Genomic DNA, 22,177 nt, shown 5'->3' on the forward strand with positions numbered 1-22,177 from the left:
GTTCTCTGTTTAGTGAGTCTGTCAGATAAGATGCAGTAGGGAGGACCAGGGATGTTCTCTGTTTAGTGAGTCTGTCAGATAAGATGCAGTAGGGAGGACCAGGGATGTTCTCTGTTTAGTGAGTCTGTCAGATAAGATGCAGTAGGGAGGACCAGGGATGTTCTCTGTTTAGTGAGTCTGTCAGATAAGATGCAGTAGGGAGGACCAGGGATGTTCTTTCTTTAGTGATTCTGTCAGATAAGATGCAGTCTGTCAGTGAGTCTGTCAATAAGATGCAGTAGGGAGGACCAGGGATGTTCTCTGTTTAGTGAGTCTGTCAGATAAGATGCAGTAGGGAGGACCAGGGATGTTCTCTGTTTAGTGAGTCTGTCAGATAAGATGCAGTAGGGAGGACCAGGGATGTTCTCTGTTTAGTGAGTCTGTCAGATAAGATGCAGTAGGGAGGACCAGGGATGTTCTCTGTTTAGTGAGTCTGTCAGATAAGATGCAGTAGGGAGGACCAGGATGTTCTCTGTTTAGTGAGTCTGTCAGATAAGATGCAGTAGGGAGGACCAGGGATGTTCTCTGTTTAGTGAGTCTGTCAGATAAGATGCAGTAGGGAGGACCAGGGATGTTCTCTGTTTAGTGAGTCTGTCAGATAAGATGCAGTAGGGAGGACCAGGGATGTTCTCTGTTTAGTGAGTCTGTCAGATAATGCAGTAGGGAGGACCAGGGATGTTCTCTGTTTAGTGAGTCTGTCAGATAAGATGCAGTAGGGAGGACCAGGGATGTTCTCTGTTTAGTGAGTCTGTCAGATAAGATGCAGTAGGGAGGACCAGGGATGTTCTCTGTTTAGTGAGTCTGTCAGATAAGATGCAGTAGGGAGGACCAGGGATGTTCTCTGTTTAGTGAGTCTGTCAGATAAGATGCAGTAGGGAGGACCAGGGATGTTCTCTGTTTAGTGAGTCTGTCAGATAAGATGCAGTAGGGAGGACCAGGGATGTTCTCTGTTTAGTGAGTCTGTCAGATAAGATGCAGTAGGGAGGACCAGGATGTTCTGTTTAGTGAGTCTGTCAGATAAGATGCAGTAGGGAGGACCAGGGATGTTCTCTGTTTAGTGAGTCTGTCAGATAAGATGCAGTAGGGAGGACCAGGGATGTTCTCTGTTTAGTGAGTCTGTCAGATAAGATGCAGTAGGGAGGACCAGGGATGTTCTCTGTTTAGTGAGTCTGTCAGATAAGATGCAGTAGGGAGGACCAGGGATGTTCTGTTTAGTGAGTCTGTCAGATAAGATGCAGTAGGGAGGACCAGGGATGTTCTCTGTTTAGTGAGTCTGTCAGATAAGATGCAGTAGGGAGGACCAGGGATGTTCTTTCTTTAGTGATTCTGTCAGATAAGATGCAGTAGGGAGGACCAGGGATGTTCTCTGTTTAGTGAGTCTGTCAGATAAGATGCAGTAGGGAGGACCAGGGATGTTCTTTCTTTAGTGATTCTGTCAGATAAGATGCAGTAGGGAGGACCAGGGATGTTCTCTGTTTAGTGAGTCTGTCAGATAAGATGCAGTAGGGAGGACCAGGGATGTTCTCTGTTTAGTGAGTCTGTCAGATAAGATGCAGTAGGGAGGACCAGGGATGTTCTCTGTTTAGTGAGTCTGTCAGATAAGATGCAGTAGGGAGGACCAGGGATGTTCTCTGTTTAGTGAGTCTGTCAGATAAGATGCAGTAGGGAGGACCAGGGATGTTCTCTGTTTAGTGAGTCTGTCAGATAAGATGCAGTAGGGAGGACCAGGGATGTTCTCTGTTTAGTGAGTCTGTCAGATAAGATGCAGTAGGGAGGACCAGGGATGTTCTCTGTTTAGTGAGTCTGTCAGATAAGATGCAGTAGGGAGGACCAGGGATGTTCTCTGTTTAGTGAGTCTGTCAGATAAGATGCAGTAGGGAGGACCAGGGATGTTCTCTGTTTAGTGAGTCTGTCAGATAAGATGCAGTAGGGAGGACCAGGGATGTTCTTTCTTTAGTGATTCTGTCAGATAAGATGCAGTAGGGAGGACCAGGGATGTTCTCTGTTTAGTGAGTCTGTCAGATAAGATGCAGTAGGGAGGACCAAGGATGTTCTCTGTTTAGTGAGTCTGTCAGATAAGATGCAGTAGGGATGACCAGGGATGTTCTCTGTTTAGTGAGTCCGTCAGATAAGATGCAGTAGGGAGGACCAGGGATGTTCTCTGTTTAGTGAGTCTGTCAGATAAGATGCAGTAGGGAGGACCAGGGATGTTCTCTGTTTAGTGAGTCTGTCAGATAAGATGCAGTAGGGAGGACCAGGGATGTTCTATGTTTAGTGAGTCTGTCAGATAAGATGCAGTAGGGAGGACCAGGGATGTTCTCTGTTGAGTGAGTCTGTCAGATAAGAGGCAGTAGGGAGGACCAGGGATGTTCTCTGTTTAGTGAGTCTGTCAGATAAGATGCAGTAGGGAGGACCAGGGATGTTCTGTCTTTAGTGATTCTGTCAGATAAGATGCAGTAGGGAGGACCAGGGATGTTCTCTGTTTAGTGAGTCTGTCAGATAAGATGCAGTAGGGAGGACCAGGGATGTTCTCTTGATAAGTGTGTGAATGGACCCTTTTCCTGTTCTGCTAAGCATTGAAAATGTAACGAGTACTTTTGGGTGTCAGGGAAAATGTATGGAGTATAAAGTACATCATTATGTTTAGGAATATAGTGAAGTAAAAGTAGTCCAAAATATAAATAGTAAAGTAAGTAGGGATACCCCAAAAATGACTTAAGTTGAACGCACACACACAAATCAGTACCATGGATAGCCACATCATGTTTAACTTACGTTGACTGGACTCAATTGTTTTTGGTATTTTTTAGTTGTTACTGTATTAAACTAACCATTACCATAGGTGATTTGATTCTGTTGAAATTTAGAAGTAACTCACCGTGGTTCTAAATAAATGGTTGTTTAGTAGTCCAAAAATGTCAGTAATATTAACTTGCTTGACCATGCTGTAGGTCATGTAACTGTTTGTTACATGCAATATGTTTTGTGGACTTCACCGGACAGATGTTGCTCTCTGTTTCTTTGATGAAATAAAGATGTGGTTGAATTTATTCTGCCACTGTGTCTTCTTATTGTTTCAGTCTTAGGCCTATATATCAGTGTCAAGGTATAGGAACTAACAGGTTATAGAGCAAGCAATGTATTTAAACACAACACCTAGGTAATAAGGATGATTTTTCTGGTTTGGCTTCTCCAGATATTTTACCCACGCACCGCTACTGCTCAGTGATAGACATTTCAAGATACTATCCATTATGGTCTTCTGAAAATATAGCTTAATGCATTATGCGTGTGTGTTGACCTGACCTTGTCTCTCTGTGCATATGCAGGTACACCCTTTGTTGATGCGCGAGCGGCGCTCCGAGTTGCACAGGAACAAGCTGCTGCGGAGGACAGTCAGCGTTCCTGTTGAGGGGAGGCACCATCCAGAGATGGGTGAGTTGGCCATGGGCCCTTCTATCTCTCTGAATTCTTTTTGACCATAGAAATACAGTCAATAGCTTGGAACCTCTGACCATAAAGCACAAATGTAATGTTGTACTTCCTGCTTTTACTTCCTGCTTTACTCTTATGGGGACCCTCGCAATGGCTGCCAGTCCACTGATTATGGCGTCATTGACTTGAATGGGAGGCCCGTTCTACTCACTCTAGTTCTGTGTTTCTGGCTCTACCTGTCATGGGCTGCTCTCACCTTTCTCTGCCTTTCTACTTCTGATATTTTGTGATTATGTCTTTCTTACTGCCTCTCTGACTCGTTGTCTCTGCCTGCCTCTTTGCCTTACTCCATCTCTCTCACTCTGCCTCATGTTTGTCTCAGCATTGATACACTCCCATCGTCCACATAGGGCAACTCTCCCCACAACAGTCTTGTGGGGATACTGCAATAGGCCACTCACTCCATATTTGACATGAACCTGTTCCGGTCTGACACAGCAATACTCTCCTATAATGGCACAGGCTACACAGGCCTACTGACTCCAGAAGAGTGATGCTCATCCCACTCTAAGCATATCTATGATATAGCATGTTATCACATAGCCTTCCATTGAGAACCATATGCAGTGAGAGCCCATCCAGCCTGAGGAGATGCCCATACTGAATGGCCCCCCAGGCATCCCATTAATGAGCTGATTAACAGAATCCTACCATGCTGTCATCAGGAGTCAGTGTCAAGGGAAATGTTTGTGACACAGTGACCCATTTCAGAAAGACTGTGACCTACTGCATAACTTGGAACTGAGATAACGTGAGATCATCATTGGGATAATCCTAAATGAGAGTAGATTGGATGCAAGCAAGTGAGTAAATTGCATACACGTGGATTGGATGGGATAAGGATACACTGCCGGTCAAACATTTTAGAACACCTACTTTTTCTTTATTTTTACTATTTTCTACATTGTAGAATAATAGTGAAGACATCAAAGCTATGAAATAACACATATGGAGTCATATAGTAACCAAAAAAGTGTAAAATATAAAAAGTATAAAATATATTTTATATTTGAGATTCTTCAAATAGCCACCCTTTGTCTTGATGACAGCTTAGCACACTCTTGGCATTCTCTCAACCAGCTTCACTTGGAGTTCCCCCATATGCTGAGCACTTGTTGGCTGCTTTTCCTTCACACTGCGGTCCAACTCGTCCCAAACCATATCAATTGGGTTGAGGTTGGGAGATTGTGGAGACCTGATCATCTGATGCAGCACTCCATCACTCTCCTTCTTGGTCAAATTGCCTTTAGGAGGTGTGTTGGGTCATAGTCCTATTGAAAAACAGATGATAGTCCCACTAGCCCAAACCAGATGGGATGGCATATCGCTGCAGAATGCTGTGATAGCCATGCTGGTTAAGTGTGCCTTGAATTCTAAATCAATCACAGACTGTGAACCCAGAAAAGCACCCCCTCACCATAATACCTCCTCCATGCTTTACGGTGGGAAATACACATGCAGAGATCATCCGTTCAACCACACCGCGTCTCACAAAGACACGGCGGTTGGAACCAAAAATCTCAAATTTGGACTCCAGACCAAAGGGCACATTTCTACCGGTCTAATGTGTTTCTTGGCTCAAGCAAGTCTCTTCTTATTATTGGTGTCCTTTAGTAGTGGTTTCTTTGCAGAAATTCGACTATGAAGGCCTGATTCACACAGTCTCCTCTGAACATTTGATGTTGAGATGTGTCTGTTACTTGAACTCTGTGAAGCATTTATTTGGGCTGCAATTTCTGAGGCTCGCAAGAGCCAGTTTCATCATAGTTTTTGATGGTTTGTGTGACTTCACTTGAAGATGTTCTTGAAATTTTCAGCATTGACTGAAAGTAATGATGGACTGTCATTTCTCTTTCCTTATTTGAGCTGCTCTTCCCATAATAGGGACTTGGTCTTTTACCAAATAGGCCTATCTTCTGTACCCCCCCCCCCCCCACCCACCTTGTCACAACATGACTGATTGGCCAAACACATTAAGAAGGAAATAAATGCCACAAATGTACTTTTGAGAAGGCACACCTGTTAATTTAAATGCATTCCAGGTGACTAACTCATGAAACTGGTTGAGAGAATGCCAAGAGTGTGCAAAGCTGTCATCAAGGCAAAGGGTGGCTATTTGAAGAATCTCAAATATAAAATATATTTTGATTTGTTTAACACGTTTTTGGTTACTACATGATTCCATATGTGTTATTTCATAGTTTTGATGTCTTCACTATAATTATACAATGTAGAAAATAGTAAAAAGAAAAACCCTTGAATGAGTAGGTGTTCTAAAACATTTGACCGGTACAAAAAAAATCTTAGAAAATCCAATTTTGACAAGACTTCAAAAAAGAAGAATAGGACACAAAGGCATGGAATCAAAATGACAGGCTAAACTGTCCAATTATACACAATATTGAGATAGCAAACAATGCTCTACGGGGGATGAGGTCAAATAGGCCCTCTGATGTTGTCCTCTACTCACTTAAGTGCTTCATTCCAGGGACACATACAGTAAAAGTAATAGATTACTCTTGTGTCATAACAAAAAAACAAGCTTGAATTTGTATCCATCTTGGTATGCTTCCAATGTGTTTATGTACTGTATCTATACTTCAAACGTGAATTTTAATTTATCATCGTTTTGATAAATGTAGACACTTGACAACAATCCCAGCTGGGTCCTGATGTAATGACCATCTCTGATGAAGACATTTGGCTCTGCATCTATGATTAGGGACACATACGATACTTCAGTATGCTCTTTGGATTGGATACGGAAAGTTACTCAGACGCACGCAATTAGTCTACTTCCCCATCCACTTCCTTGTATTGCACCTTGAAAGCACGGAAACAGTTGAAGTTGGAGCAATCAACATGCAATTAAGGCATTCATCTTGGTAGATAATTGCAGTGTGCTGTAAATGTTTTATGCAAATATCTATTGTAATTAGAACTTCAACCTAAACCCTATCCACAAAAGTTCTGCATGCAGCCACACAGACCAACCCAAAATCTTTGTTCTGTGCGGAGCGGTCCAAGGTACTGAAACAGCTCTAATCTTTGGTGGATTCTAGCCCATGTTGGGCCCTCTGTCCATGGTGTTGAAACACCCTATGTACCCTGGACATATATAAGGTACATATAAGGTACAGTAGTTACAATAAGGAGACAAAGGCATCCCGAGTGGCGCAGCAATCTAAGGCACTGTATTGCAGCGCTGAGGCGCCACTGCAGCCTGGGGTTCAAGAAGTGCAGCTTGGCGGGTCATGCTTCAAAGGATACATGTCTTGACCTTCGCCTGTCCCGAACCCGTTGGGGAGTTGCAGTGATGAGACAAGATCGTAACTACCAATTGGGGAGAAAAAGTGGGTAAACATTTTTTTTAAAGGAAGAAAAAAAAATGAATAGGGAGACAGACTGTGTGGGGCAGTAGTGCCAATAGTGGAGTATAAGGAATCTGGCTTGAATAGCAGTTGCTGCATTATGGTGGAGGTACTCTATTTATACAATGTTAAATGGTTGCAATTGCAGTAGCATGCATAATGGAAACTATAAGCACTATAGAGTAAAAAGTGGTTTTATGTTGTGTACTGCTGCAAAATGTCACTTTTCTGAGCCATTCAGCCATAAAGGGAAGTTATTGAAACTAGCTGGGCTTGTCTCTGTACTGTAGCATGTTTCTGTATTTACTGGCAGGGTATGTTACATTTTTGTTAACTTGTCATTTCAAACAGCTCAAAGAGCAGGTCTGACCCACCACAAAACCCCTGTTTACCATATCAGATGTTAACCAAGTGAAACTCAGGCTGTTTCAAGCAGGCCACCATTGTCCCTGTGTCCAAGGAAGCGAAGGTAACCTGCCTAAATGATTACCGCCCTGCAGCACTCACGTCGGTAGCCATGAAGTGCTTTGAAAGGTTGGTCATGGCTCACATCAACAGCATCCTCCCGGAAGCCCTAGACCCACTCCAATTCGCATACCGCCCCAACAGATCCACAGATGACACAATCTCAATTGCACTCCACACTGCCCTTTCCCACCTGACCAAAAGGAACACCTATGTGAGAATGCTGTTCATTGACTACAGCTCAACATTCAACACCATAGTGCCCACAAAGTTCATCACTAAACTAAGGACCCTAAATACCTCCCTCTGCAACTAAATCCTGGACTTCCTGATGAGCCGCCCCCAGGTGGTAAGGGTAGGCAACAACACGCCTGCCATGCTGGTCCTCAACACTTGTGCCCCTCAGGGGTGTGTACTTAGTCCCCTCCTGTACTCCCTGTTCACCCACGACTGCGTGGCCAAACACAACTCCAACACCATCATTAAGTTTGCTGATGAAACAACAGTGGTAGGCATGATCATGACAATGACGGACCAGGTCAGAGAACTGGCAGTGTGGTGCCGGGACAATAACCTCTCCCTCAACCTCTCCCTCCTTTGAGCAAGACAAAGGAGCTGATCGTGGACTACAGCAAAAGGCGGGCCGAACAGGCTCCCATTAACATCGACGGGGCTGTAGTGGAGCGGGTCGAGAGTTTCAAGTTCCTTGGTGTCCACATCACCAACGAACTATCATGTTCCAAACACACCAAGACAGACGTGAAGAGGGCACGACAACACTTTTTCCCCCTCAGGAGACTGAAAATATTTGGCATGGGTTCCCAGATCCTCAAAGATGTATACAGCTGCACCATCGAGAGCATCCTGACCGGTTGACCGTAAGCTCTACAGAGGGTAGTGCGTATAGCCCAGTACATCACTCGGGGCAAGCTTCCTTGCCTTCCAGAACCCATATACTGTAATAGGCGGTGTTAGAGGAAGGCCCAAAAAATGGTCAGACTCCAGTCACCCAAGTCATAGATTGTTTTCACTGCTACGGCACGGCAAGCGGTACCGAGGCACCAAGTCTAAGGCCAAAATGCTCCTTAACAGCTTCTACCACAAGCCATAAGACTGCTGAACAATTAATCAAATGGCTGCCGGACAATTTACATTGACCCCCCCCCCTCCATTTGTTTTGTCCACTGCTGCTACTCGCTGTTTATTATCTATACATAGTCACTTCATCCCTACCTACATGTACAAATGACCTCAACTAACCTCTATCCCCGCACACTGACTCGGTACCGGTACCCCCTGTATATAGCCTCGTTATTGTTATCGTTACTTATTATTTTTTACTTTAGTTTATTTGGTAAATATTTTCTTAACTCTTCTTGAACTGCACTGTTGGTTAAGGGCTTGTAAAGTAAGCATTTCATTGTAAGGTCTACACTTGTTATATTCGGCGCGTGTGACAAATAAAGTTTGATTTGATAGAGCAAGGTCAGCAAAAGGGACTTGATTATGTAATATAATGAGAGAAATAATCATTTAAAATCTTTATTCAAAGAGTACATTCTGTGCTAATAGAAGGAAAATGTATTGTTTCCTCTCTCTCTTATTAACCTCCTCAAAATTGGATGTGATTATCTGCATGAATGAAGTTGGCCTTCGATGTTATGTGTTACATTTTGAAATTGACTTTCACCACGGCTGCTCAGTCATTGAGAGGAATCCATGTTATGTGAATGAATTAACCTCAGGCTAAATCACAAACATAATGTAGCTAGCTAACTGCTTATCTGATTGATAGCCTTTGGCTGAATGGAAATTCAATGTAAAAAAACACAACGTGTTGTTCGTATTTTCCTCCATTATAAACTTGTGTTTTCTGTCTACTGGGACAACATTGTCATTTTTATATTTTATTTATAGGAGTTGTTCCACATCCCATCTTAAAGGTACAACACTAGCGTGTATAACTGAACTAATTTCTCCTCCAATAACTTTAAGGAAATTAATAATAATAAACAGTATAAATTATGGATTTCCCCCAGCCTTTTAACTCATTAAAACAACATGCAATGTCTTTGAGATTCCACCAGGGACAAAACAACTGTCAGGTTAAGAGTGGAACTCAGAAGTGATTCATGTTTGCAGCAAACTCCAGCAGCCACCGCTAACCTGACAACCCATCAACAACCTTAGTACAGTTACCATGCATGTCCGTAGTTTGTATATATTAGACTAGTGAGTCTGTTACTCAGATATATCTTTGTTTTGAGCAATTCAGCCTCCGTTGACACCAAAAATCTACTGCAACATTACACAATATGATCCCATTAGCCAACCCCAATTATGCTATTCTCTGTTTGCTACCACATGGGAATACCAAAGGACACTTCAATATGTTTTAATTGCAGCAGGAAGCATACATAGTACTGTAGCAGTATCAACAACAGTATTGTTTGTTTTAGTGAGACTATTAGTACTATATAAAGTTAACAGTGCAGGATGACAGGTAGCCTGTGAGTCTGTCACTGAGGGAACTGCAAATCCACCCCCAAAGCTGCCGCTTGTCTTTGGAGAGATTTGCTGAGTCATCTTGCTGTCTTAATGTTGGAACTCCGAATGAATACAAATGGAGCGCTACTGTAGCTTTGTTTCACGGTTCGTGGACATGAGCAAGGGAACATTCATTGGGGAAAGGGGCAGAGAGAGAGAGAGAGAGAGAGAGAGAGAGAGAGAGAGAGAGAGAGAGAGAGAGAGAGAGAGAGAGAGAGAGAGAGAGAGAGAGAGAGAGAGAGAGATGGTTCATGGACATGAGCAGGGGAACATTCACTGGGGAAAGGGGCAGAAAGAGAGAAAGAGGGAGAGAGAGACAGAGAGAGAGAGAGAGAGAGAGTGAGAGAGAGAGAGAGAGAGAGAGAGAGAGAGAGAGAGAGAGAGAGAGAGAGAGAGAGAGAGAGAGAGAGAGAGATAGTTCATGGAATTGTATGCCCACTAAGCTAGAATCAATACTGTTTTCTGGCAACATTTTACATCACTGTTCCCACAATTCTTTCGAAATGATGTAAAGCTACTTCATGTGGAACAAGTAGTCAAATTATATTTCACTTAAAGGGAAGATTGTAGAATCAAGTTTATTTTATACCCTATTTTATATCACTTTACATTTGTATTTTGGGAGAAATTATATATTTTAACCGAATTTGACCGAAGTCAGGTCGGAAAAGCATTCGGAAATGTGACTTGAAGAGGAGCACTACAGTAGGAGTCAAATCACTGCCCACATAAGATGGTGAATACCCACATCAGGCCTACTTTTGTTAAAAATATGTATTTTGGCAGTCTGAATAAAGCCTATTTATCATCTGACCATATCCTGTGATTTAAAAAATCTCTTATTCAGCTCATTAAATAAAAAACACTAATACGGCTCGCTGGCCTTTTGCATAGCCCCTTTTCCACCCCTGGCTTACCCCTACTAGCTAACCACTAGCAGTCTTGAAACACATCACTTATTAGAAGTTCAGCACATCAGCATTTCTCGCTGATACACAAAATCTGCTACACAAAATCTGCTACACAAAATCAAGATAAACCTTAACCAATGTTGTGGAAGATTCAGAATTTGTTGGTAACATATGTAAGATGTTTTATTCATCAAATGTGTGTAAGTTACTTCTCATCAGAATTGTATTTTTGTATAATACTGTGTGTTCTTTGCTATTAAAGGAACTCAGTTGCATTGAAAGGGGGCTCTCAGAGAATTCACTGAGAGACACTGAATTTATCTGAGAGTCACAGGATTGTGATAGAGCTCATATAATTAAAGATGGACTTTTATAACTAACTCTGACTTGTGTGTGTGGTTTGCTCCCATGATTTGGTAAATAGTGGAAATTTCCACGACACCATCATAATAGACATTGAACTATACCCGAACTGGCAAAGACTCTGTTGTTGGCAGATTGAAGCTATAGCTAATGACATGCTAACCTGAGTGCTACAACTAGCAGCAGTAAACCCAGGTATAATGGCTAAAACAAACATTGACTACCATGATATCCTGCAAAAAAGATCAGGCAGTTCAGTGTGTACTGCCGCCACCACCGTAATGTTTTGTTGGTAAAGGAGTTTCCGATAAATGTAATTCAAATTGCGAAAATATGTGTATGTGTATAAAAAAAATTGTATGAACTTTTGTAAAAGATGGAATATCAATCTACATTGTTAGATTTGTGAAAATATATTGTGCAACCTTCTCTTCAATAAGCGTAACAACCAGCAGTGTAGAGAGTGCCACTACACAGTAAATATGTATTCCTTGGGGCTGTATATTATTGAAAAATTAGGCAAATGTGATTTAAAGATAACGTTTTTATAATCAACATCTTAGCTACAATACATTTTTCAGGACGAGTCTTTTAGAATCCTCTTTGTAATTGAAATTTTGACCAAAATAAATCACCCTTTAATAAATGATTACTGATCAATTGATCAATTACGAGGTACCAGAAATGACATGTTAAGAAATGGAGTGAAGCACCATTGAAAATACCATGCCTAAATTAGTGAATAGCTTTTTATGCAGAGCAGCTATGTAAATGTCGACATTATGTAAGTGCTCACATATCCTGTGATATATCCTGAGGATGAAATAGAGCAACAACAATAATAACAGCAGTAGCAGCACAGCTCCTGGTTTGACTGGCAGTTGTCCATGGATCTCTTGTGTAGGCTGGTTTCCCTTCCTCAGTGTGTGTATGTCAGCTTTCATACATTGGTTGGCTGTAGTCTTAAAATACTTCCCTCTGCAAAATATCTCTCTGCCCTGAGAGTAGGGTCAGGGATTTACTGCAACTTTCTTCAACTTCAATTTAAACTCTGTCTCAAATAGCCACCTGTCCCTTTAAATAGCTGGGCATCGGCACACATTGCAGCAAATACACAAGTATTCAGACCCTTTGCTATCAGACTCAAAATTGAGCTCAGGTGCATCCTGTTTCCATTGATCATCCTTGAGATGTTTCTACAACTTGATTGGAGACCACCTGTGGTAAATTCAATTGATTGGACATGATTTGGAAAGGCACACACCCATCTATATAAGGTTCCACAGTTGACAGTGCATGTCAGAGCAAAAATCAAGCCATGAGGTCGAAGGAATTGTCCGTAGACCTCCGAGATAGAATTGAGTCGATGCACAGATCTGGGGAAGGGTACCAAAACATTTCTGTAGCATTGAAGGTCCCCAAGTACACAGTGACCTCCAACATTCTTAAAAGTTTGGACCTACCAAGACTCTTCCTAGAGCTGGCCGCCCGTCCAAACTGAGCAATCTGGGGAGAGGTGCCTTGGTCAGGGAGGTGACCAAGAACCCGACTGTCAATCTCACAGAGCTCTGGAGTTCCTCTGTGGAGATGGGAGAACCTTCCAGAAGGACAACCATCTCTGCAGCACTCCACAAATCAGGCTTTTATGGTAGAGTGGCAAGACAGAAGCCCCTCCTCAGTAAAAGGCACATGACAGCCTGCTTGAAGTTTGCCATAAGGCACCTAGCATGCTGACCAGACCGGTCACGTCGCGTGCACGAGCGTCACAAAATAAATGTAGAAATCCTTGTTATTCAATTATTACACCCACACTGCTCGCACGTGCCAACGAGCGTATGCGATGCCAAGGGCTAAAATAGAACTCCTTTCTATTTCTGACGCAGATCGTGCTGAAAGTCCTGCCTCTCCCATCTCCTCATTGGTTTATAGAAACAGGTTCCCATGTGCCATCTCCTCATTGGTTATACCCACGTGGGTGATTGAAAGACGAACTGTTTTGCCAGTAGTTGTGGTCATACTATGAAAGTTTAGATGCCAATCACCATATAAGTTCAAAGATGAAAAAGCCTGGAAGGAGGAGAGATGACTACAAACTATTCGGTTGGCCTTTTTATGTGTGGATTAATTGGCGGAGTAGAGGTCCTTGTGCATTTCATGTAAAATAACAACTCAATGTTTATATTCCAGGACAAATTAGCTAGCAACAGCAAGCTAGCTAAATAGTACAAATTAGCTAGCAAGTGCAAGCTAACTAGCTAAATTGCCATACATGTTTAATGGTTTTCGACCTGTCCCCAAATTTAGCTAATTTATTCAGAGTTTGTTTTGATATTTCAACCTGAGTGTCGTGATCGCGTTTGGTGTAGGGGGACTAAATACATTTATGCACGATAGTGCACGATGGCGAAAGCGTGCAGCTGGTTTGGGTTCCGTGTAAAGACTCTCAGACCATGAGAAACAAGATTCTCTGGTCTGATGAAACCAAGATTAAACTATTTGGCCTGAATGCAAAGCGTCACATCTGGAGGAAACCTGGCACCATCCCTATGGTGAAGCATGGTGGTGGCAGCATTATGCTGTGGGGATGTTTTTCAGTGACAGGGATTGGGAGACTAGTCAGGATCGAGGCAAAGTACAGAGAGATCCTTGATGAAAACCTGCTCCAGAGTGCTCAGGACCTCAAGACAACGCAGGAGTGACTTCCCCACAAGTCTTTGAATGTCCTTGAGTGGCCCAGCCAGAACCTGGACTTGAACCAGATCAAATATCATTGGAGAGACCTGAAATTAGCTGACAGAGCTTGAGATGATCTGCCGAGAAGAATGGGAGAAACTCCCCAAATACAGGTGTGCCAAGCTTGTAGCGTCATACCCAAGAAGACTTGAGGTTGTAATCACTGCCAAAGGTGCGTAAACAAAGTACTGAGTAAAGGGTCTGAATAATGTGAATGTGATATCTGTTTTTTATTTTTAAGACATTTGCTAAAATGTTTTTTTTAATCCGTTTTCACTTTGTCAATATGACGTATTGGGTTTAGATTGATGAGGGAAACAAACAATTTAATACATTTTAGAATTTTAGAATAAGGCTGTAACCTAACAAAATTTGGAAAAAGTCAAGGGGTCTGAATACTTTCCGAAGGCACTGTATAGACCAAGGTCAAGGTCAAATTGCGTGGGTCAAGTTGCGGGTCAAATTGACCCAGAACATCATGGATGTCACTATTCCGGTAGCGGGTCTAATTTAATGGTAAAACATGTAATTATGGGGTCTACCGAGTGGCACAGAATTCTAAGGCACTGCATTGCAGTGCTAGAAGCGTTACTACATACCCGGGTTCATTTCCGGGCTGTGCCACAACTGGCCGAGAGTCCCATAGGACGGTGCACAATTGGCCCAGCGTCGCCCGGGTTAGGGGAGGGTTTTACTTGGCTCATAGTTCTCTAGCGACTCCTTGTGACTTTTTAAAATTATCCTACAGAGTCACAAGCAGGTAAGACGTGTTGATTCTGCAGTTTCCAAATTACTCTTAAAAATGACCCGTTGAGCTGTTTTTCAAAATACAACTTTTTGGCAGAATTACTGTGATTACTGTCAACACTCAAAGCACTTATATTTAAGCTCAAAATATGCCACTCTGTTTTTTTATGCATTTTCTTAAATTCATAATGTTCCTTAAGACCTCCAGGAGACCATGACACAACATCCCAAGAACATTTAAAAAATGTCTTTGGAGATGTCCCCGGGTCCAACGAGGAACTACACAAATCCTCCAGGGGACCATGACACAACATACCAAGAACGTTCAGTGGAACCTTCAGGGGTCAAACCTGGTACTATAAAAAGGCCCCCAGAGAACGTTCCATTGGGACCATTGCACAACGTCCTAATGAAAGTCATGGGAACGTCCGAGAAAGGTCCTGACATGGTCTTCAGTTACGTCCTGGGAATGTAGAAGGAGCTAGACGGAAGTAACCCAAATAATTTTTCTTTGGGACCATTACGCAACGTTCTAAGAAAGTCAATGGGATAACATCACACTGAGACCATTTAGGGACCTAATGGGAATGCCACCAAATGTCCTCAGGTCATCTCCTGTTTACTGGGTTATAGACTAGAACAGTGGTCACCAACCTTTTCTTTATTGAGATCACGTTCTGAGTCAAAATGCAAGCTGAGTGCAATTGTCTGCTGGGCACAGGAGATCAAGTGTGCCTACGATGTAGCCTTTTGTGTGATGTCAATTAAATTATCTGTAGCCTATAGGGCCAGTGAATGGGAAAATAAGTACAGGGCAAAGTTATATTTACAATGAAAGTAACTTCCTAAAAATGATAGGCTATTTACATTGACTGGGAAAAAATGTGGCTATTTTCATATACAGTAAGAGAGGTCTGATTTTTTTCCATGTACTGTAGGCCCTCAAGCTAGGTCAGTGGCGAGTCTCAAGCTAGGTCAGAGCCTGTTTTGAGACCCACCTGTTTAGTTAAAAAGAAACATTTTTTGTTGTTGCCTGTTTTGCTTGTTATTCTGGCATTAATGTGTCACATATCAGTTTGCAAACAATGTAAAACAAAAATGTATTGAGTTGATAAAGTTGCATGCAGACATGGTCTCTCTTTTGCTTTCTTGAGTAAGGCAGCTCCAAAATGCAAGTGTTTCAGCCTAGCTCAGTGCTTTCTGTGGAGGGGCAGCCAGCAGAAAATACAGAGCATAGGGTTTGTTAATCTTCTTATGTTGCTCCGTGATTGGCTCAGTGTTCTGTCACTCATGGGGACACTACGTCATCTCAAAATCTACAGGGAGAGCTAGAACGTTCAAACCCCCTTGGGTGCTGCCATATATTTACATTAGAAGTGCCCATCAAGGAAGGCTCAAGGTCACAGATAAAATGACATCAAATCACGTTATATCTACCGTAGCTTTGATTGGACTGATCATGTCAACATCATACTTTCAAATTCTTAACTAGCAAGTTAGAGAAAACAGTCATTATCATGAATCACATCAACAATCTACTGGCAAATCCTTTTCAATCCTTGTCATATGAAGAGAAATGATAGATAAAATGTATCGGTGCTCATCGGCCATTGGACATAAACATTACACAACAACAATGAGTGGATTGGAAGGAATCAGTGGCTAACTGCAAGCATTGCAAAGCAATCACAATTTTGCTTCCCCTGCATGCTATTCGGTGGAGAGGGTATGTGGTCCAAGTCTGGGTTTAAGGGTCTCTTTTCAAAGCTTAAAAGGATAAACATTCACACGCAACACCATGGGCCAGAAAAGGTTGAATACATTAGCCATGCTGTCAATCCAGCATGACTTCTGCTACGTTCAAAACAACTAGAAGAGCAGAACTGGGAAATCTCAGACTTCAGTGTGTTCTTGGCAACTGGGAACTCTGAGAAAATGAGCTCCGACTGGGAAAATACGTTTTGAACGGTCATCCAATACGAAATTCCAAGTCAGGAACTCATGCCTCTTTCTAGAGCTCCGACCTGAAGATGTCATGATTCGATCTGTTTTTTTCCCCCCGAGTTCCCAGTTGTCCTGAAAGCACCGTACATCTAGAGAATGAAAGACTTTGATGACAAAGTTTCATGACAAAATTTGCCCACAATAAGGACCGCTGCGCCACCTTCCTGTTCAAGTGAGCACAACACAATGGTGAGTCCTAGAATGTTTTGTATGCTGCTGCATAAATTATGTAATATGCAAGGTGATTTTCTGGATTTTGTTTTTCATTTTGTCTGTCATAGTTGAAGTGTACCAATGATGAAAATTACAGGCCTCTCTCATCTTTTTAAGTGGGAGAACTTGCACAATTGGTGGCTGACTAAATACTTTTTTGCCCCACTGTATGTATACTGCAGCTAAGAAAGTAATAGTAAGTGTATGTTGTGTAGTAAACTGTTAGAAACCCATGTGCATCACCTTAATAATTTGGTCCCTTTCAAATATTGTAAGAGCTTTCATTGTCTTCTTATACAGTATGCCCCCTTTATTTATCATTTGGTTCTAACTTGGTGTAGAGGGAGAATACTGTAAGAATGGACCATGTTCTGAATTCTGTCGCTGTACATTTCAAAAGTTATATTGACAACGTCCATCTTAGATGGCTTAATCATGTCTTAATCAAAATTACGGATTGCCTCTTATTCGCTCATCGTTCCCTTATGCTATGGCTTGTACATCTAAATTGTCAGTAGAAACCACATTTCTTTAAGCAAGTCAGCCATATTCCAGCTATGTTTATTTAAAGGCAGTAAATGAGGTTGAATTAATTGTTTTTCGCTGTATGCTCGTCGACGCTGCTGTAGACATGGTGACCTAAGCCAGGGGTTCTCAAAAATAATATACAATGTAATATTATGAATCTACAATGTATGTTCTTAACCTTGGCCAACATAGGCCTGGTAGGTTTACAGGAATATTGGTATCCACAATAAGCCTATTCTCCGCTAATTGTATTCTCCCCCACAATAAAATTTTTTTTTAAACAACAACATAAATGCACTGTAATTTAAGCTTTAAAACTGCCCCATTTTCTCTCTGCCTCATTATAAAATGTGTAGGATTGCAGGAAAGGAGCTTTAAAGCTGCAAGGTGTTCTCTCCGATGCCAAGAGACGGGCCTTTAAAACATTCCTTCCCAGGGCTCGAGACTTGGTTCGTCCAGCCATGCACAGCCAAAGTCATAAGAATAGCATACAATAAGCTTTACTATCTCACTGGAGTTGTGTTCTGACTATGGAATAGCCTGCAGACTAAACTTAAACTTGAGACTCTTGTCCCCCTGTTGCCCATTTTGTATTTTTGTATTGCTTGTAACTGTGTCGGGTAATGCAAGTTATTGTGCTGTTAGTAGAATAACCTATGTGTAAATGTAATCTGATGCTGTATTTTTTTGTATTATCTGTGATTATTTTGTTTGTCTTGTCTCGTTTCTTAATCATTGTACATAAACTGTATGTGTAAACATGTATATGCAGGGCCCAGCTGTAAAAGAGACCTTGGTCTCAGTCTGTGTTCCTTGTTGAAATAAAGGTATAATAATAATGAAGGGTTCCTTAATGAATTTGCTATCACAAAAGGTGTCCCCGGCCCCCAAAAGTTTGAAAACCCCTGATCTAAGCTATCCAATTGGCCAACGGAATGCCTACAGGTGCACCTGATTTAGCTCTCTTGGCCCGCCGAGTTTGTATCTTCAGACAAATAAAATGGTTAAAAATGGGAACACTTCGCCTACCCGGCACGCAGGGCAGATGAATCAAGTGCACCTATCGTATTGTCTGGATTACTGCAACTCGCTGTTGGCTGGGCTCCCTGCCTGTGCCATTAAACCCCTACAACTCATCCAGAACGCCGCAGCCCGTCTAGTGTTCAACCTTCCCAAGTTCTCTCACGTCACCCCGCTCCTCCGCTCTCTCCACTGGCTTCCAGTTGAAGCTCGCATCCGCTACAAGACCATGGTGCTTGCCTACGGAGCTGTGAGGGGAATGGCACCTCAGTACCTCCAGGCTCTGATCAGGCCCTACACCCAAATAAGGGCACTGCGTTCATCCACCTCTGGCCTGCTCGCCTCCCTACCACTGAGGAAGTACAGTTCCCGCTCAGCTCAGTCAAAACTGTTCGCTGCTCTGGCTCCCCAATGGTGGAACAAACTCCCTCACGACGCCAGGACAGCGGAGTCAATCACCACCTTCCGGAGACACCTGAAACCCCACCTCTTTAAGGAATACCTAGGATAGGATAAAGTAATCCTTCTCACCCCCCTCCCCCCCCTTAAAATATTTAGATGCACTATTGTAAAGTGGTTGTTCCACTGGATGTCATAAGGTGAATGCACCAATTTGTAAGTCGCTCTGGATAAGAGCGTCTGCTAAATGACTTAAATGTAAATATGTAAATGTATTATTGGCGAAAAGGCTACTACAAAAAAAATGTTTTAAATTGCCAGCATGATTGTACCTTTCGTCTAAGCTGCTGTACCAAAAGAGTAGTTATTGCTGCATCTTCCACATAAATGTCATAATGGGTACTGGGAGGCTGTATCACTGTCATTTGACCAAATGAGATCGATCGGGGCAGGCAGGCAGTTGCGGCCTTCTTCATTATCCCACATGAATCGTTCTGAAAACGACTGAGTTCCATAAGTTGTCTGTCCAATATCTCATTCCATTATGCCTGTAAATCCAAGTTGCTCCTAACGGGGGCTGCATTCCCCACTGCATGGGTACTGAGATCCTCAAAAGGTTCTACAGCTGCAACATCGAGAGCATCCTGACTGGTTGCATCACTGCCTGATACGGCAATTGCTCGGCCTCCAACCGCAAGGCACAACAGAGGGTAGTGCATATGGCCCAATACATCACTGGGGCTAAGGTGCCTGCCATCCAGGACCTCTACACCATGCTGTGTCAGAGGAAGGTCCTAGAAATGTGTCAAAGACCCACCCCAGTCATAGACAGTTCTCTCTACTACCGCATGGCAAGCGGTACCGGAGTGCCAAGTCTAGGACAAAAAGGCTTCTCAACAGTTTTTACCCCCAAGCCATAAGACTCCTGAACAGGTAATCAAATGGCTACCCGGACTATTTGCATTGTGTGCCCCCCCAACCCCTCTTTTACGCTGCTGCTACTTTCTGTTTATCATACAGTATATGCATAGTCACTTTAACTATACATTCATGTACATACTACCTCAATTGGGCCGACCAACGAGTGCTCCTGCATATTGGCTAACCCCTCTTTTACACTACTGCTACTCTCTGTTCATCATATATGCATAGTCACTTTAACCATATCTATATGTACATCCTACCTCAATCAGCCCGATTAACCAGTGTCTGTATGTAGCCTCGCTACTTTTATAGCCTTGCTACTGTATATACCCTCGCTACTGTATGTAGCCTCGCTACTTTTATAGCCTCGCTACTGTATGTAGCCTCGCTACTTTTAGAGCCTCACTTCCGTATATAGCCTCGCTACTGTATATAGCCTCGCTACTGTATGTAGCCTCGCTACTTTTATAGCCTCGCTACTTTTCTAGCCTCGCTACTATATATAGACTCGCTACTGTATGTAGCCTCGCTACTTTTATAGCCTCGCTACTGTATATAGCCTTGCTACTGTATATAGCCTCGGTACTGTATGTAGCCTCGCTACTTTTATAGCCTTGCTACTGTATATAGCCTCGCTACTGTATATAGCCTCGCTACTGTATGTAGCCTCGCTACTTTTATAGCCTCGCTACTGTATATAGCCTCGCTACTGTATGTAGCCTCGCTACTTTTATAGCCTCGCTACTGTTATTTTTGTCTTTTGTCTCACTGTCTTTTTACACACAATCAACACCTCACCTTCTCCTGACATGAAATGTGTTCCAGAGCTTTAGTACAGCAGCATATTCTTATGGGAAATAAATGCCACCATGCAGTTGCTACTACACAGCAACACCCCACAACTCAGACTAGTATGTTCCGACACCCCCCCCCCCCCCGCGTGACTCAGACTAGTACTGTATGTACTGACAACCCCAACAGTTAATGCTATACCAATATCGCTAACGCAGATGTCAATCATTTCTCTCCTTTATGGCTTTCATAGACCCTGACTCTCTCCTTTTGCATACAAATGTATGCTTTTGCTATATTTCCTCTTTGTGCATCTCAAATAGGTGCATGCCAGTTGCTACAAATGGGTTAGCCAAGAATCAGTAGGTGTTACTGCCATACACAATTAAGTGGATGGAGTTGAAATGGAGGGAGTTCAGTGTTGAAGAGTGACCAAGCAAAGATAAAACAACCTTGGTCCTCATGTCATATACAAGAGCATTTATGCCAGTACATCCGTTTACACAAAAGAGGCAAAAATAGCTATTGACTGGAGAGTATTGCTGAGAAATATAAGGACAGTGCGGTGTGGTCTTCTTGAAGTCATAACGGATATTACATGTCGATATGATGGCCAACTTTCCTTCATGTAGTACATATTGTATTATAGCTTGCTCTAGCCCCTCTCTCTCTCTCTCTCTCTCTCTCTCTCTACCTCTCCATCTCTCTGTTTATCTCTCTCACCCCCCTCTCTCTCTGTCTCTCTATGTCTGTTTATCTCTCTCTCTCTCCATCTCTCCATGTCTATGTCTCTCTCTCTCCCCCTCTCTCCCTATGTCTATGTCTCTCTCTCCCCCTCTCTCCCTATGTCTATGTCTCTCTCTCTCCCCCCTCTCTCCCTATGTCTATGTCTCTATCTCTCCGCCCCTCTCTCAATTCAACTCAAGGGGCTTTATTGGCATGGGAAACATGTGTTAACATTGCCAAAGCAAGTGAGATAGATAATATACAAATGTAAAATAAACAATCAAAATCAACAGTAGACATTACACATACAGAAGTTTCAAAACAATTAAGACGTTACAAATGTCATATTATGTATATATACAGTGTTGTAAAAGTACAAAATGGAAAATAAATAAGAATAAATATGGGTTGTGTTTGTTCTTCACTGGTTGCCCTTTTCTTGTGTCTGTCTCTAACACCTTTATCTCAATGCCCCTATAGGTATGTATTGTATATCTATTATATCTAACTCGGCTCTCTGGCTCTGTTCTCACATGTAGAGTGTCGTTACCAGGCTCTCCAGCTGCACTAGTCAGGCTCTTAATTGAATATTTGCACACAGCCGTGTGCTGCAGCTCCGGAGGCACGTGGTTTTCCAGAGACAGAATACCGGTGTTGTCAGGCCAACACTCCCACTCTGACTGACTGTCAACTAAAGGCTCCACCACGCTCTGTGAAGCTAGAAAGGAGCTCATATACTTGGTCTATCAGTAAGTTATAGAGTAAGAATGGATGGGAGATGGGGAGATACAGTATTCACACCATATGGTGGGTGAATGGGATGTTGTAAATGGGAAGGCGATGTATGTGTTATGGGTGTGAGGCCGTAGGGTATCTACAGAAGGTGTGCGAACATCCATG

The 22,177-nt window shown here is 42.6% G+C and overlaps 1 protein-coding gene across 8 annotated transcripts in view; it reads left to right on the top strand.

The window, feature by feature from the left end:
• LOC123997698 (ras/Rap GTPase-activating protein SynGAP-like) overlaps positions 1 to 22,177 on the top strand; it is a 122,697-nt gene that overhangs the window by 33,963 nt on the left and 66,557 nt on the right. For all 8 annotated transcript variants that reach the window (XM_046302181.1, XM_046302176.1, XM_046302184.1 and 5 more), the window contains exon 3: positions 3,369 to 3,474. In XM_046302181.1, coding sequence (XP_046158137.1) covers positions 3,369 to 3,474 — 106 coding nt within the window. The remainder of the gene's footprint in view (positions 1 to 3,368; positions 3,475 to 22,177) is intronic.

This window comes from Oncorhynchus gorbuscha, linkage group LG15, assembly GCF_021184085.1.
Source record: "Oncorhynchus gorbuscha isolate QuinsamMale2020 ecotype Even-year linkage group LG15, OgorEven_v1.0, whole genome shotgun sequence".
NCBI classification, from domain to species: Eukaryota; Metazoa; Chordata; class Actinopteri; order Salmoniformes; family Salmonidae; genus Oncorhynchus; species Oncorhynchus gorbuscha.